Source organism: Poecilia formosa, unplaced genomic scaffold, assembly GCF_000485575.1.
Source record: "Poecilia formosa unplaced genomic scaffold, Poecilia_formosa-5.1.2 Scaffold334, whole genome shotgun sequence".
NCBI classification, from domain to species: domain Eukaryota; kingdom Metazoa; phylum Chordata; class Actinopteri; order Cyprinodontiformes; family Poeciliidae; genus Poecilia; species Poecilia formosa.
Genome location: NW_006800273.1, coordinates 185,371 through 202,519, shown reverse-complemented (window position 1 = coordinate 202,519; position 17,149 = coordinate 185,371). Strand labels below are relative to the sequence as shown.

At 40.9% G+C, this 17,149-nt stretch overlaps 1 protein-coding gene across 1 annotated transcript in view; it reads right to left on the bottom strand.

The window, feature by feature from the left end:
* Window positions 1–1,409, bottom strand: part of suclg2 (succinate-CoA ligase GDP-forming subunit beta) — a 114,690-nt gene extending 113,281 nt beyond the window's left edge. Inside the window, exon 1 of the mRNA XM_007573568.2 lies at window positions 1,295–1,409. Coding sequence (XP_007573630.1) covers window positions 1,295–1,378 — 84 coding nt within the window. The 5' untranslated portion in view covers window positions 1,379–1,409. The remainder of the gene's footprint in view (window positions 1–1,294) is intronic.
* Window positions 1,410–17,149: the final 15,740 nt, after the last annotated feature.

Genomic DNA, 17,149 nt, shown 5'->3' with positions numbered 1-17,149 from the left:
AATAAAAGAATCCAAACATGGTTGTAGAGCGCAGGTGTCAAACTCCAGTCCTGGAGGGCCACTGTCCTGCAACTTTTAGATGTGCCTCTGCTGCACCACACCTGAATAGAATAATTAGGTCATTGGCAAAACTTATCTACACAAGAAGGTAATTAAGCCATTTCATTCCAGTGTTTTGTACCTGTGGCACATCTAAAACCTGCAGGACAGCAGCCCTTGAGGACTGGAGTTTGACACCCCTGTTGTAGAGGGTATCTGCCATTCTCACTCAACCAATAAATCACAGGAAAATGCCTGCTAACTGCCCACTACAGGATTTCCTCTTCAACTGATAAATGCTTCACACATACACACACCTTTAGTCATGGCAAGGAAAAAAGCAAAAAGATCAATTTCTATAACGCGGTTGTTGGTATAATATGCGTAACATGTTGGAAAGTACAAGTGCTGATTAAAAACAAATAAATGTTAGACAACATGATTGTACATGGAACAATTAATGTTCGACTAGAGAGATGTACGTTTTTAAAATTTCCAAACATTATTATACTGTGATACATGTAGTTAAATCATGCCATGTCTACTACAAATGAGAAAACAACTACAGAGGGAAAAGTTAAACATGGAGAGGTTTGTAGCTGATATTTTTATCCCTCTAATCTAAATTTTTAGAAAACAGTATGAATACAGCTCCGTTCTCTCGTGTTTCTTTGCAAGTCAGTACACTGCAGCTCGTTTGTTGCTCTGTTCAGCATTTTTGACAGCATTCGACTAATTTAGGCCTATCTGCTTCCTGCTGTCTACAGACCAAAGGTGACCTTTGTACCCCAGGTTTATCTGAAATGAGGTTATAGTCCACCACTCTGACCTTTGTCCTACAAACAGGGTACAGGTACACTTTGTATCTTCAGCTCAATTTAAAAGCTCTAGCTATGTTTCACGTGCACTGCCTCTATTCAAAATCAAAATTATAAGGTAATTGGATGAAATGTTCCAAGCTCTTAAGATACTAATCTAGTCTTACACACGATTACAATTTTCCAACTTTCGTGGACGGACGAGTTTCTCAGACTTTCTTCAGACAAGTTCGAGTCAAATAACTATGATGCTGTCAAGCAGTACTTGTGACAGGACATGTATAACTACAATTACAGGAGTCTGCAGGGAAGAGAGAGCCTTTACTGTCTGTCACTCTGCTGAAGTGGCATAACCCCGCAAACCACGTTCCTGCATGCCACGCACAACCTGCGGGAGCACAGACCCGCGCCGTCACAAACACAAGCCGCACTGCTACCTTTAGCTTGTCCAGCAGGACGTGCTTTGTTGCAGTTGTCCTCAGTCCTCTAACTGCAGCCTGGGAAGCCATGGAAGCCGCCATGTTGACACGCAATGCCAGAGACAGGAGTGACGTCGAAACCACGTGTACGTCAACGAGGAGCCGTTCATAGGGCAACCGGAAGATGTGGGCGGGGCTTCAAGCAGAGGGAACGTATGGAGGGAACCGCTTTCACACAGGTGTGACGTGACAACACTTATGAATTCTACAATACAGTTCATGTATTTGAAATATACATGCTGTGGTGTAGTAGGTTATATATCTTGCTGTAAAGTGATGAAAAAGTGAGAGGATTTTGTCTAGTATAGTTTGCTTTTTGCTTAGTCCTAATGTTATCACTTTAGTTAGTCATTTGAGTAAGCAAATACTGGTAATATTGATAATAGTTTGCTTTGTAAAAAAATGATATACGGTCATTTTCAATATGTTAAATATTATATAATATAATGTATAAAATGTAATATGCTATAAATTATCCTGGAAAGTGCATTTTATAGAGACTATAAATGATGAGGGTTTCACACAAACAACCAATATTACATTTACCAATAAAAGATGTTTGTTTTTTTAAAAGCAGAAATGTGGGCTTAATAAAAAGTAAGTTTAATATCTGCTTAAAAGTTGTAATTTTTCCAAATAACACATTATTGAAAAGAGATAAATTTCAAAAGATTATGGAAAAAGCTCAACATTGCTTCTATAAACCCGAATTCCTCCCCGAAAAAGAAGCAGAAAATGTGTGTGGGGGCTTCGGGGGGGAGCACAAACCCTCAAACCTGACTCCGTTCTGTCAGGAGGAATGGGTCAGAATTCCAGCAAGATTTTGTTTGAGGAAAAAACATNAAAAATATATATATATAGGTATATATATATATATCTTTTATTGTTCTGGTATTTAGCAGAGAGACAGCTTTGGCACTTTTTGTCGACATATCACAGGAAAACTTTAGCCTGATTTCATCCAAGACAGTAATACAATAGTTATAATGTGTCCTTTTATTTTGCATATGTAAACATTCACAAAAGAAATGTACAAACATTGATTATGAAGACAAGGTTCATGTATTTATTACATTTGTAAACATAACATACAAAACGGCAAAACTTTGCTATTTTTCCACATTATGTATTTGAGGAAAGCGACCTTTATTTTGTCTCTCCAGCTATAAAATAGAATATTTCTGCTGTTTTGAAACATCCAAAGCGTCCATTTTCATCACAGACGTTAATTTGCGTGAAATAAATAGGTAGTGAAAGGGCCCCGTCATGGATGTTGGTGCTCTGGAGCCGCTCTGGAGCCGCTCTGGCTCCGTCCGGCGTGTGACCTTGTGTTCAGGACAAACAATCACTGCGCTCAGCTGAAAGGTGTTTGGTAGGGAGTCGAGTTGGAGAGCGTGGGATGTGTGAGGCGATCTTGTCTGAATAGCTAAATAGCCCACTCACATAGTCCTCCAGAGCCCTCATTACATGCCGCATCTTGAAAGGGCAGAGAGGGCAAAGCGATCATAAAGAGCAGTGATTATGACAGAGAGAGAGAGAGCGAGAGAGAGAGATACTTGCCCAGAAACCATCAGTGTCAGCAGGCTACAGAGGACGAGATGGAGGGGAGGAGACGATGATGAACAGCTACATCCAGGAGATCTGTCTCTGAGCCTCTTCATGCTCAAACAACAAAGCCCAGACGACGAAACCTCAGGAAAGTTCGACAACGTGCGCAGATGGGGAGCCAGTCTAACTTGTCCCATGTTTGTTTGATCTTCTTACTCTCAACTCTCCTCTTTTAGGGCGAGTGCATTTTGACACTTGGTGATCCATATTCCGTGCGAGGGAAAAAAAAAAATTCTTCTGGCTGCAAGCCTGTTTAACATAATCACTGTACGAGCACAAATGAAGTGAAAAGTGCTGCTGTGGCATAATATTTCAGCATGTTAACAAATCCTGTTGAATGCATAAACTGCTTCGGTGTGCCAGTGAAGAGTAGCAGGCTCTGCATAGGAATAAAGCGAGTCTCTGAGCTGAAGCCAAAGCGATTCGCCAGCCGAGGGTTTATGTCGGAATCTCAACGAGTTTTTGTTCCTCTGTCATACTTGACTTTACTCACATGTACGGACACATTCAATAAATAAGAAAATTATTGAAAAGTCCTTTTGTTTCAGGAACTCTTATCACCAAGTGCAAGTCATTATATAGGTTAGCTACACGCAGTTTGATGTTTGAAGGCCTTTATTTTTGTTCATTCCGTTGATTTTCAGCTTGCAGTTATTGCTTGCAGACATTTAAAATTAGAATATTTCATCAATCTAATAAAAACAGCATAAAGTAAGTTTAATACCTGCTTGAAGGCCGTCAAGTTTTGAAAAGGTACTTTTAATTTGACAAATAAGCTTCATCCAAATGCATGATTCTAATTTATTGAATATGACTGTATCTGTGCCACTCTATATTTATTGATATATAACACCAAAATAAAAAAAATAGTCTTCATACCCATGTTTGGCATGTTGTGACTATCAGTTCTAACCCATTGGGATTTAATGAGGTTGACCAACAGAAAGTAGTGCAGAACATAAAGTGAAATGATACATAAAACATTTTTGCAATCAAAAATATGTAGTGCATGGCGTGCATTTCTAATTAATTTGTATGTAATTAGTGCACTAACCTGTCGAACCATCAAAAGCCGCAAATCTTTTCATCGTCGTTGCAGATCTAGAGACAAACTTTTGGCCATTCATCTTGTAAAATCAGCTCAAACTCAGATATTTGAAGCTTATAGAACAATGTTTTATCTCCACACCTCTCTATAATTTTGTTGCTGATCTGTCTGCTGTGTTTCTTGGTCTTCGTGATTTTCTTTACTTACCAACTTTGTCTACCAAGCCACTGCGGCCTTCACAGATCAGCTGGATTTATCTGTGAGATGAAAATGTACTCTGGATTTTATTAGGTGTATTGGTGGTAGAGGGGGCAGAATACAAATGCACGCTTCATATTTTTATTTACATAAAAGATTTCAAAACGGGGGTATGAAGGCCTCTTAGGCTCCAGGAAAATCTGATGTAATCTTGAATCATAGACTTTTCTCCAGGTTTCAACCACAACAATCTTAAAAAATCACCCAAAATAACAATCAAGTTCTGTCTAGATCTGAAAGTCTTTTAGAAATCCTAAAGAACTACTTCCTCTGATTGCCTTGTTTTGAATATTACTTCTTTTTTTATTATTATAAATATCTATAAGGAAAGTAGAGGCTGACTCAGACTCTAGCACACTGTTTTAAGCAAATGAGCAAAGTGCCGTAGAGCTATATATTGTTCTGGCTCGTACAAAACAATATAGCATCTTTTTCATGCCTGGTTGCATCGTGACTGCTTAGCCAGTCTCAGGTGGCCCCTGTTGAAGACAACAGCATACATCCACTAACTCCCACTTGTCCTATCTTGTCCTCCACTCGGCCCTCTCTCCAAAGGAACATGAGCTAATGCGGTGGCAGAGCAACTAATTTGCGGTTTCCTGCCAATAATCCACTGCGAGTCCCAGGCAAAGCCGCAAGTCATCAGAGCAGCAGAGAATAAGAGCCACTGATCCCTGCAGACTGTGTGGCGAACTCCGCCTCCTCGCTCTCACCTTCACAGCAGCAGGAGGCTTGGCTAACAGCTCACAGGACTCACAGCTTGGAGCTTATAGACTGCAGCGTTGATGGCTGTGCCATCGCTCTTTGTCACTTTCTCTCTCTCTCTCTCTTTTTTTTATTTTTTTTTTTACTTTAATTCTAATTGTGGGATCTTCTAGTTTCTTCGATGTGTCCACATTGGTTCCCCTCCCTCTGTGTGGGAGTTTTTGCTTTCCTTGGCTCGCCTGTTAGTCGCACGTCCCGTTTATGAACTCAGCGGAGAACCTCCTGACCGTAGGAACCCCATCAAATGTCACTGAGAGAAGGAAATTAAGGTTTGGTCCGTCTCATTAAGAGAACTGACTGGACAGCAGAGAAGGTCACCGTAGAGAGAGGAATTCACGAGTTTTCTATGCGCACCAGTGGGTCTATTTTATTCAGCCCGGACTGATATTTCATGTTTTAAAAAGAGTAGAAGGGGCCAAACAGCGGCTTTCCAGGTTTTGACCTCTGTGAATATATGCACATATAATGCATGGGCCACAGGAACTAAAGCAAAAAGGTCAAAACGGTGAAAGTACATGCAGCGCATGCAAGAGTGAGGGCACATCCATACATGCATGTGAAAGCAAAATGAATTCAGACAGGAGGTACCAATCATGTTTGGTCTGCCGATGCAGAGGCCGTTTCTGGCATAGTGCTAGTAAAGTTACTTTTAATTAAAATAAATGTAACGCTTGCAAATGGAAAACAGGACAAATAGCAGGAACAAACATGGATCTAAGGAAATGCATGATTTAACGTAACACAACTGTAAACAAAAACAAACATAGGATGTGGAATAAGCATGAATAAAAATACAAGCACAGAAAAAAAAAAATCAACCTACGATAGTGACAAAAAGTACTTCTTCACATTTTTATCCGCGTCTCTGTCCAATCAAGAACAGATCCCAAGACTATTTTGTTTGGATATTCGGTGAAAATGTCATGAGTGAGAGAGCAAGCGAGCCAAAGTGGTAAAGTAAAACACATCCGTTTGGGAAAATCTACAAAGTAAAATGTTTCACTCGCACAAAAAGTAGCCTACTTACCAGTGGTCGGACTTCAAAAGTACAGAAAAAAATGAAAGAGTGAAACGGCGTCTACGGCAACTACAGCCTCCTGTTTACAGCTAGACTGGCTTTTGTTGAGTGTGGCGAGATTTTCGGTATCTACTCTCGGAGGTCTGCTGACGATCTGTGAACGCCCTAAAAGTCCAGACCTTGATCCAGTTCTACAATGCTACAAGCTGAGTAAAAACAAATGCATGATGCACACTTCTCACATATTTTAATGTCTTTTCTTTTTCTTCTACTTCACAATAATCATTACTGTCTGTTGGCTTGACCTTATGAAATCCCACTAATATACACTGAGGCTTGCATCATGACAAAATAGTAAAAAAAAAAAAGTTTAGGAGGCATGGGTGTTTTTGCATTAACTGCGTGTTTGCACATAGATTTACAGGGCTTTTGCTAACCGACTAAAGTCCTCTATCTCTGTCTAAAGCAACAGAAAATGAATAGAGCGGATGAGGAATTACAGCACTTTAATGCTGAGTCAACAAGCAAAGAAATGTAGCAGCTTACAGAGACAGAAAGCAGACAGCATGACAAGGAAATTAAAATGGGCGAGAAAGACACCAGCACCAAGAGCAGAGAGAGATCGGACAGGAGGAGAACGTGAAGGAGGGGGAAAAAGGGTCATTGCCACCCTGCGCTCAGCACATCTTCTGATTTGACAGATGGCAAACATTATCAGTCATCATTTTTCCGTGCTAGCCCTTTAAATTGACAATGTCATCACTATGCATATGCATAAGCCTAGAAGATCTCTTTATCTTTCTTTTCTCCTATTGCCTTCCAGAGGGTTTGTGCAGGGCATAAACTTCATTTTTTAACCAGAAGGGCGAGGCGTTACCTCAACGTAGCTTTCACTTTTCCATCCTAAAATCCATACCGGCAAGAGAACAGAAAATTGCTTGAGCTTTGCCTGTGTCTGCTCTGAATGTCAGTGGTTGAGATCGAATCAATACAATGACAGAAGCTGCCACATCTTCGCTATCTCTCTCCTCCCAGATGCCTGTCAGCCACACTCAGCTGGAGGCCTTCCATTAATGTGCTGTGGAATAACACGACGAGTCCCATGCTTGGAGACAGACGCATCAAACGGAGCTTGTGAAGCGCCGGGCGTACAACCGTGTGATGTTTCTTCAGGTTTTTGCAGCAGATTCCCCCAGATGGAAATTGCCATCTCGGATCAAAGGAGGCGCGATATAATAATGTGATATCACATGAAAGGAGCTTTTAACGGAGACGACTGATCTGTTAATCACGCATGCGTGTGAGTTGAAGCAATTCCCTCCCTCCTCCCCCACCACCACCTACCGCCGCCCAACTACGGTTGGCCCCTTGGAAGCTCCTGCAAAGCCGCAACACCATGCAGATCTTGAGCTTTAAGGGGGCTTTGGCGCACTGCAGCAGGAGAGGGGTTTAGAGGCTTTCTTGTGTTCTCGCAAAGGAAAACAAATGCTGACACACTCTCAACTTCAACAGGATGAGCATAGGTGACATCTGAAATGTTGGCTTCAATCGTGGATGTTCTTTTCTTTTTTTCTTTCTCTCGGCTTCCGTATCACACAGCATGGCTCATCGCACAGGCGAGGACTGAATTGATGACGCGGAAACCCACACACACACACACGCACACACACACGCAAGCCCCCTCTACACATGAATGCAAACAGTCTGAACCGTCGTGGCAACGCCTGGAAAAGGGGATGGGAGAGAGCTCAGATGTGCATATGAGGGTAAGAGGAGCTGCATTCCTTCACAAGCCTCTCAGTCCATGCTGCGCGCCACCTCGGTCACCAAAGGAGAACCGGGTCAGGCTTTAAAAGTCTCAGCCGCTCCTCTCCCGCCTTTCTTTTTTTTTTCTTCTCCCCCGCAACAAACCCCTGACACCTCAACACCTCTCCTGCCTGCGAGCCTCCAGGTGCTGCGAGACGCCTCTTATCTCAATCTCTCTGAAGGCCGTTTCTTCAAGAAGCCGGCCTGGGTCGGGCTCTGAATCTGCAGCATGTAAAGCAAACGCGATCGCTGCCCATTAGGCTCAGGGCGTGCGCTGGCATGCGAGGTGTTATTTTAGAGTGCGTTCTTGACACTATTTGCCGATGCTCGCTCGCAAGTGAGAAAAATGCATGCGGCCGGAATGGTGGGGAAATGTCAATAGAGAAATCAAAGCAATCAGGATGCTACCGAAGGGGATATTGGTGTGATAAATCATGTTCCTCCTGACGAAGGTCACAGAGGTTGGAGGGAAGGAAGAGGCAGAAATAGAGGGCGCAGCGCGCTCAGCTGCAGGCCGTGGGGACTGGCTCGAAGATACACTTTATTCAAGGGTGCGATTCAGAGTGTGACTCTTGATGCAAAGTCATTTGTGACACGATGACCTTCTGAAGGCCCCCCCCATAACCTTCATCCACTCCGTGTGTTATTTCTTTGATTTAAGCCTTGTGTTACTGCCACTTTCTCTTGGGGGAAGATGACAGATGCACCCGTGGGCCTCAGATTAGCTCAATAGAACATTATTGCCCATATCAGAAAAGCTCCCAATACGCTGCAAGATCGCTGATGGATGATGGTTGCCGAAATGGTTTTTCCGGAGCAAAATGATAACCAAATGCATTTTTTTTTTCGGCCACGAGAATGTTTCCCGTTGTTGCTCTTTCTGCACACTGACGCGCAATGATTCAACTTCTTGGTTTTCATCTCGTAGCACTGCTGAGGAAAGCAGCTGCTTATTTACCATAACTCCATTTCCCATCAAACAGCTGAACCATTACCTAAATTATGGATTGACCTCAAGCTGATGCAAATGTCCCCTTCATAGCGTATACCTCCAGTTCCCGCTTCCAAGATAAACAACTATCCCTCCACAAGTTTAAAGCAGGAATGGTAAGGCTGCCCGTATGGCTATAGGTGGGCGGGGGAACAAGGAGGAGGGTGCTCTCCGAGGCTCCAGTAACCTTGTTTTTGTTTGAGGCACCTCCACTATCCTAAGCCCACATCAAGTGAGGGAACCTCGAGGGACCCTACACTAATTAACCTTGTGGAAATACCCTCAAGTAGATGGAGGCTGGGACCGGAATAATGAGGAAGGCTTCACCAGGCCAATAGCGAGAAGATTAACACATCCAACTTTAAAGAAGGTTTTTGACACAAAGCCAATATTTGCTTTCGCTGGTTTGCATTGTGCCGGGACAGGGCAGAACGCTAAGCGACACCTGTAACGTAGTCTTCTGTGGAGCTCAGCCGTTAAACACGTTTTTATGTCTTCAAAGTTGCTCAAGATCATCGCAAACAAATGCACAGTGCTTCTCAAAAGTGGGCACAGCCCTGTACATATTCACATCTGGTGAAACGATCATAGATCGTTTCCAACCTTTTTCACCTTCGATGAGACGTGTGCTATCAAGAAATTCATGTCCGCCCACGTGAGAACATTTAGTGTCCAATTTGCTGTCAGATTTCGTTCTGGATCCCCGTTAGTCCATTCTAAAACTCGCAACCCCAGAATATAATACTGTCATCTCCATGTTTCACAGTGGCCAACACCAACGTTTGCTCTTTGTTTTGGTGCCAAACACGATTTTCTGGAATTTTGTCCCAAACATTCTAGCTTGTTCCTTCAGGTCACCTAAAGATGGCTGTGGAAACAAAGATGTCTTCACAGTACTATTGATTTGGAAGGCCTCTGTGGGAGTGGGCAGATGTTACCTAGTCGAGATGTTCTCTCTTCCATCTAAGAAGTCGTTAAAACAAACAGCAGCTTATTGCACCTTTTTCATTTTTGACCTAGTAATGTTCTCTGTTGTACATGTAACATGTACAACAGAAAAGTGGTGATTGTTCTGAGTGAATCACGCATTCCATCACTGCAGCCTTAATGAGAAGCAGAGTTTAGATTCCAGCTGCACAGCGAATCAAATCCCAATCTTCATTGCAATTGCAGTATTACAGTCACAAAGGCCGCTTGATTACACTGGGATGTTGTATTTCAAGTAGCATGCTTTCACACTCTGTATGCCAATAACGTTTAGTGCAGTTTCCATCTAGTTCACGTCTCTTAAATCTACTTTTAACCAAAAAGATGCAAAGTGGGAACACGATTAGCCCGTCATGTTTTAAACTATTTGGTCATCAGAACAAATTCAAAGCTTTGTATTATATCTGGATGTGAAAGAAACAGAGTGGGACCAGCATATGTACGGCCACACCCACAGGGCAGCTTGGGTTCATTAGTTCTCATGACCTGCATGTCCGGGCTGTGGAGGGGAAGTCGTTCAAAAACAGACAAACATGTTTTCACAAACAAGGACATAAGCAGAGAAATGTACTGCAGTGACTTTAACGAAGCCCACAGCACAACGCTGGGTGCTGAAACAAGGTTACAATCACCATCCAGAGACCAACTACAGTCCATGTGGTTATCATTTCAAACTTCAATAGGACTTTAATACTAGAAACTGATAGAAGAAGACGGCCAAGAACAATTTTTTTTTGTCTTCAAACACATTAGGGGTGTCAAAATCATTTTGATTTTGAGCCATATCAAAAATCTGAATGTTCTTAAGTGGCCATTTGTGTCAGAATGCATTGATAAAACCCATCGAACTGTTAAAATGTTAACAAGTAGCTGTTTGTTTGAGCCTTCAATATGTGTTTCTTAAAATTAAATTATATTGAACGTCTTTCCACACTGAGTCTCCACTGAATTTCAAAATTACAGATTTTGTGGTGCTAATTTAGAAATGTTTGCAAAAAGTTTTTACAATACAGGTGATAATGTATGATGTCAAAAGTGACGTTTTATTACTCGTGTAGTAAATATTTTGACCCTTAGATCTGACAGCGAGATGTTGGTATTCATGCTGGTGAAAAGATTCAAGTTAAAACTGCATTTTTTAAAAGCTTGCAATGTTTTTTTTTTGTTTTTTTGTTTTTTTAAAAACCAAAACAAACGTTGTTGCTACATTTATGGTGACAACCTGACAGAGTGATGCACTGCTATTAGCTATGAAACTATATTAGACCAGATGTTTTCATGTAATTTTACTCTTCCTTCACGAGCCATCATCTCGCTGAACCTTAAATATAGGTCCGTACTGTATGTAAATGCACTTTTGCATAAATCAGAGTTCTTAGCTCCGTTTGGACCTGGACATGAGTCATTTTTCATTCTGCATATCTTAACCATACAGATGAGTGCAGAAAAAAGGAGACAAAATATGTCCCTTTAAGATTTAAGACATGTCAGCCTGAACATGCCAGGAAGAGCTCGAAGCTTTGACCGGTTTACTCCGGGCTTCTTGGGATTTCTCTGCAAAAGGAACCAGGTTATAAAAATGCATGTGAAGGTGAAAGTGGCTCTGTTTCACCATCAGCTCTATCGCACCGCTTTAACACAATGCAATCTGACTTAGCCTTTATCTTTTCCTTAGTTTCCCTGGCTGCTGAGAGTTTTACACTATCTGCAAAACACAGCGGAACAACGTTTGGACGATTGCCACGTCCTGATTTTGTATCTCTTTGCTAAACTTTACAGCAGAATCAGAAGTTTTTGCACTTCCACTCAAGAGAAAACCCACAGAAATTTAAAATATCTCAGACAAGCACTTTAAGACTTCAAAAGAAAAAGGACACAGCACATTTGAATATCTTTTATAACTTTCTCCCCGTGTCATATTTTTTTTATTTTTTTTTATTTTTTAAACTCAAACCCATGAGAAAAGCAATGTCGCACCTGAAAGGTGACTTACATTTTCACTCTTTAATAAAAGTTTTAAGAGCGGGGGGGAGGAGGGTGGGGTCGAGGCTGATAAGCCGTGCAAATGATCACCTCTTACCCCGTCATTCATCTGGATGTACTTCATTGTGTCATGGCAGCATTGTGAGATCCTGGAGCAATTGTGTTGGAGCAACTTTGCGAGGTAGAGCGGTGCGACAGCACGGCGCGCTCCGAGACCTTCTGGGCTTCATGCATAATGCTCTTTGTGTTTCCTGGAAACGATGGACGGGTGACAGCAAGGACTGAGTCCCTTCCAGAATCCCAAATGGATTATGTTCAGTTTCTCCCTGTTTCTCTACTGAGTCCCCCCCCCCCCCTCCAACCCCCTCACTTTTATGCGATTTACTGGAAACAGCCAGCATCATTGATGTGGCCCTTTCTTGTGTGTGGCATGAGAACAAAGCAGCTGTGCTTCCTTAGGATGCTCTTCCCGTCGTTCATCCCCCCCCCTCGCCTGTTCTTTTGCTGTTTGTCTTCCCCTTATTTTCTCCAATCTGTCCCTCTACCTTGCTTTTATCTCTTGGTTTTAATGATTTCTTTTGTAAAGGACATCTGACCGGTGGTGGAGCCATGTCTTAAGTGTCACATCAAAAGAGCTTTTCAAGTCAACCGTTTCCATCGCACCCCCACCTCCCCCCCCCGACGATGACGAGCAGAGAATAGATATTTCTCGCTTTGTGTTCACGTCTTTTGCAAGCGTCACGATAATTGCCTTTGCAGTCGCGCGGCACGTCGTTAAGCGAAATTAAATAAACTCGACACATGTAGGCTGACTTCCACATGCGTTAGAAAATCCTGCTTCTCATTACAGGGGTCACAAAATATCCCCAAATTTCATTATGCACACTTTCATTGCATAACGTCATATTGCCCATTAGCCCGCTGCTCCCCGCATTTACAGCCCCATGAATTATGAATCACTTCCCTTTCATCACAGCTGGAACTCTCTCCCTGATGTGCAAATTACTCTGAGGAAAACAATTAGATCCCAAGTAAAGATGCTCCACTTTAACCCAGACTCCAAACCATCAAATAGTTTTATGTGTCAAAACTACAACGCTGGTAAACTCTGTGCCGTCCATCTGGAAACTTCCCCCAGCCCTGCACGCTAAGATGTGTGTTTGGGGACGTAGTTCATGTTGTGGACTTATTTACATTAATCTCACTCACTTCTTCTGGCTCAGTGATACTTTTTTTTGCTCTGAATTAACTTAAGAGTTGACATTTTTTTACTTAAATGAACTTTTTACTTTGACTTTACTTGAAACAGTTAAGTTGAATGCCGTGTTCGTATCTCGTCTGACTCCATGATGAAAGCTTCACCAGGGACAGATCCTGTCCCAACCAGGTGCTGTGGTGCCGAAGGGGTTAAGATCAACACACACAAGGAAGCCTTAGTCTTTGATGTGGCCGTCGCAGGTTCGATTCCCGGCCTGATGACCTTTACTACATGTCCTCCCCCTCTTTCATTACCTGCTTTCTTCTCTAATGACTTTCAAATAAAGAATCAAATGAAGATTCTTTATTTGAAGTAAGCTAAATGATTTGAGTAAGACTGACTTAAATGTGTCAAGTTAAACCAACTTAATACAGAAAGTCAGATGAACTTAATTGAATTTCTTGTTACCAATTGAAACAATTCAATTAAGTTTGTGGAACATTTCATTTTTTTTTTCACACCAGAATCATACTTGTGGTTTTAGAATATTTTTTACAAATGAAAATCTTAAAAGTGTGGTGTGCATCTATATATCAGCCTCCTTGTGCAAACACATTTGGTTGTAACATTAAACTCAAAAGTGTTTTGGGGTATGGCTTTTACACTTTTTTTTTTCTTTTTAATTTTTACCTTCATCAGGACTTTGACTGGGTCACTCTAACATGAAACTGAACTTAGCAATGTAGCTGGGGGTCAATGTCCTGGAGAAAGGGGAAACTCTGTCCCAGTATCAAATCTTTTACAACCTCCAGCAGGTTTTCTTTACAATGACCAGACTTCCTGTCCCTGCTGGAGAAAAGCCCCCCCCCCCCCCCACACCTACCAGGATGATTGAAAAAGTCACATTTTGGTGTCATCTCACCAGAACGCCTCGCTCCACATGGATGCTTTGTCCCTAGCATGGTAGGAAACAGCAAATGGGACTTCTTAATTCTTTCTCTCAGCAACAGCTTTAGTCCTGCCATTCTCTCATAAAGGTAAAATTCAAAGAGTTGTCTTGTCAAAGTAATCTCCCAGATGAGCTGTAAACACTGCAAAAACACACGCACGCAAAAAGCACTAGATCCACTAGCAGATTTCTGTCACGTAAAACAGGGAAAACGTCTTGTCATAAATTAATAATAATTACCAAGCAGTTGAATGATTTTTAAAAAAATCTAAATTATTAACTTATTATTAACAAACTTAAACATCTTGCTGAGACGTTACTTTTAAGTTAGTTTCAACTTGTTTCAGGTGTTAAGATATTTGCGCTATAAACGACACTGTAAAACATTTGAGCCACTTTTAGTTGTGTCTGCTATCTTCCACTCTTTAAGTCAAATACATTTAGATTTTGAAAATAAATGTGTGAGTTTGTGAAAGATAAACTTGCAGCAGTGAGTTGCGTTAACTTTTTTTTATTTTATTTAATTTTGTCAGAACTACGAGAGTTGAATAAACTAGAGTTTTTGGGTTAGCACTTAAAAAAATTAAAGAAGAAAACGACAGGCGTGGGAATTATTTCCCACAACGCTTAGCGGCTTGTTTTTGTATCCTGAGATGGTAGTGTGTTACGTTGATCTGACTCTTGTGTTTTATTAAGACAAATGTTCATTTTAATGCAATTCTCAGTTTGCATCAAATCTTGAGGATAATGTCCTGTTCACACCAAATACGTTCAAGCTGAATTCATTGTGATTTTGAATAAAATTCATTATCAGATCAGAAATGTTGTTCATGCAGTTTGAAACAAGAATTTAAATGATTAAATTATTAAGTAAACTAGGTAGTTATTTTTACTTGATATTGTGAGTGGAAATAACAGAGGAACGTGGCTCCTTAACCAGGTAAGGGCAGTTTTTTTTTTCTTGCATGTTGTGAAATAATTACTTGGTTAAGTTAAAACTCACAAAATAAAGTTAGTGAACTTAAAACAAACAATGTCTAGTCAAACTTGTCTTTTGTTGTTAAATCAACTTCATGAACTTTGATTTCTGAGCTAAAACCAATACAATTGTCTTGTTGACTTAAATTGCATTTTCAAGGCAGCAGGTGGACTTTCATTTTCAAGTTAAACCGCCTTCAAATGTTTTACAGTGCAGACAAAAATACTTGGTAAGACTTTGGGTTCTTGCAGTGAATCTCTGTAGCTCCTCCAGAGTGACCATCTGGAGGGGTTTTGGACAGTCTTGGTAGGTTTACAGTCTTGGTAGGTTTATCATCTGCTTTTAGATGATAGATTGAACAATGTTCTGTAAAATGTTCAGACCTTGGGATAATGAAGCCCTGCTGCGATTACTGTGGTCAAATTACAAACAGACAGAGTCTATTTACGTATATCAGGTCATTTATTAAGCAGGTTGTTGCATTGGATTTTATTTAATGATGAGCACAAAAGCCTGCTAGACTAGACTAGTTTTATTTATTGCTATTTGAAAACCATATATATTGTTTGTCCCCTTTCACAATTAAGCGCTATTATTTATGGGTCTGTCACATAAAATCCTCCCCCCCAAAAAAAGAAATATGAGCAATTTATCCACTGGCTAACTGGACCCTTTCTGGAAGTGGTTTTATAACAAAAAGTCAACTGAGAATTCAAGACAGCTCCGTCTTTTAAAAGTCTGTTTGTTTGCTCTGTCACTGACAGTAAGTTGGAGTGAATGGATTGCCGCCGTCCCTAACGTGCCCTTATAGGGGGCCCCGAGGGCAGAAGACGTATTAACAAAAGATGTATGCTCACAGCACTGGCCCCATTGGCGCAATTTCTCAAAGCCTGAGACTCCCTGTAGTGCTTTATAATGCTCGGTGATATCCAGGTCAGCCACTGGCTGCCTTCACACCCCACGCCGAAGATTAGTGGAACATAAATCAGAAAAGTGGGGAAAGGAAAAAGGGCCCCAGGCGCAATGCACAGGTAATTATGAACTCAAATGGGCTCTCTTTTCAATAAAAGCATGAAATATGATCTGGTTCCATGATAGCTGAAAGCTGCTTACAAGAACATTAATATGAAGCGTTCCCGGATGTTCGGGCGCAGCGACGAGACGGGGCTCTGAATCAAACGATTACGCTTTCAGATTCGTTGGTAAGAGTGGCAGGCGAGCGCAAACACAAATGTGGAAACTTTTACGTATTAAAAATGGAATGATTGACTCTGGTGTGAAAACTACTGTGGATCCTGTAGACACTCTTAAATTAATACTAAATATTACAGTTTTGAGGCCAAACTGACGGCTATTTGGAACCGCTCATATTTCCATTCATCTTGATAAAAACCCAGTTCCACCTGATCAGAAATGCAAACCCAGAGCATGATCCTGCCACTACTGTGTTTCGCTGTTTTGTTCTACACATACCTTCTTTGAAGTAAGTCCTAAAAAATTCTATTTTAGTTTTATCAGACAGCAACATGTTTGCCCAGAACGTGTTTTGGGAGATTTTAACCAGAAGAACATGCTTCCTTATTGAATATATTCTTAATTATAAATGGAGTAGCTACGGACATTGTTAGTACGTAAAACATGACCACTACTTGCTAGAAATTCCTGCAGATCCAACAGTGTTGCTGTCTGCTTCTTTCGAGCTTTCAGTGAACTTTGGGAAAAATGCTAGATTATTGTAGCATAATTGTTGTCCCATTAAGTGTACATGTTTATATTTAATGTATGTCTTTGATACAGAAGTCAAATAGTTGTTTGTAAAAACAAACTTGACCAACAAAGCGATTGTGATTCTCTGATCACCGGTTATTAATCAGTGTCTCTACTGTGCCAAAATAGTGTGCACATTTTTTGTAACCTTCTCCTGACTGATACCTGTGAGCAGAGAGACTGTTCTGACACATTGATGTTAATGTCAAGAAATCATTCCGGGACAAATTAACTTTATTTACTATTTATCACATTCACTGTGACTGATGGACTATATCAGAAGACAAAACTTAGCATTTTGCTCACTTTTGCAACCAGATTATTTTTTGTTTTGTTTTTGTTTTCCCAAACAGATTTGTTTGTTTTTCATTTGAATTTTACAGGATATGTCATATTAAACATGATTTTTTTTCTTTTTAAATATGTTACAATTTTTTACAAAACAAAAATTTTACT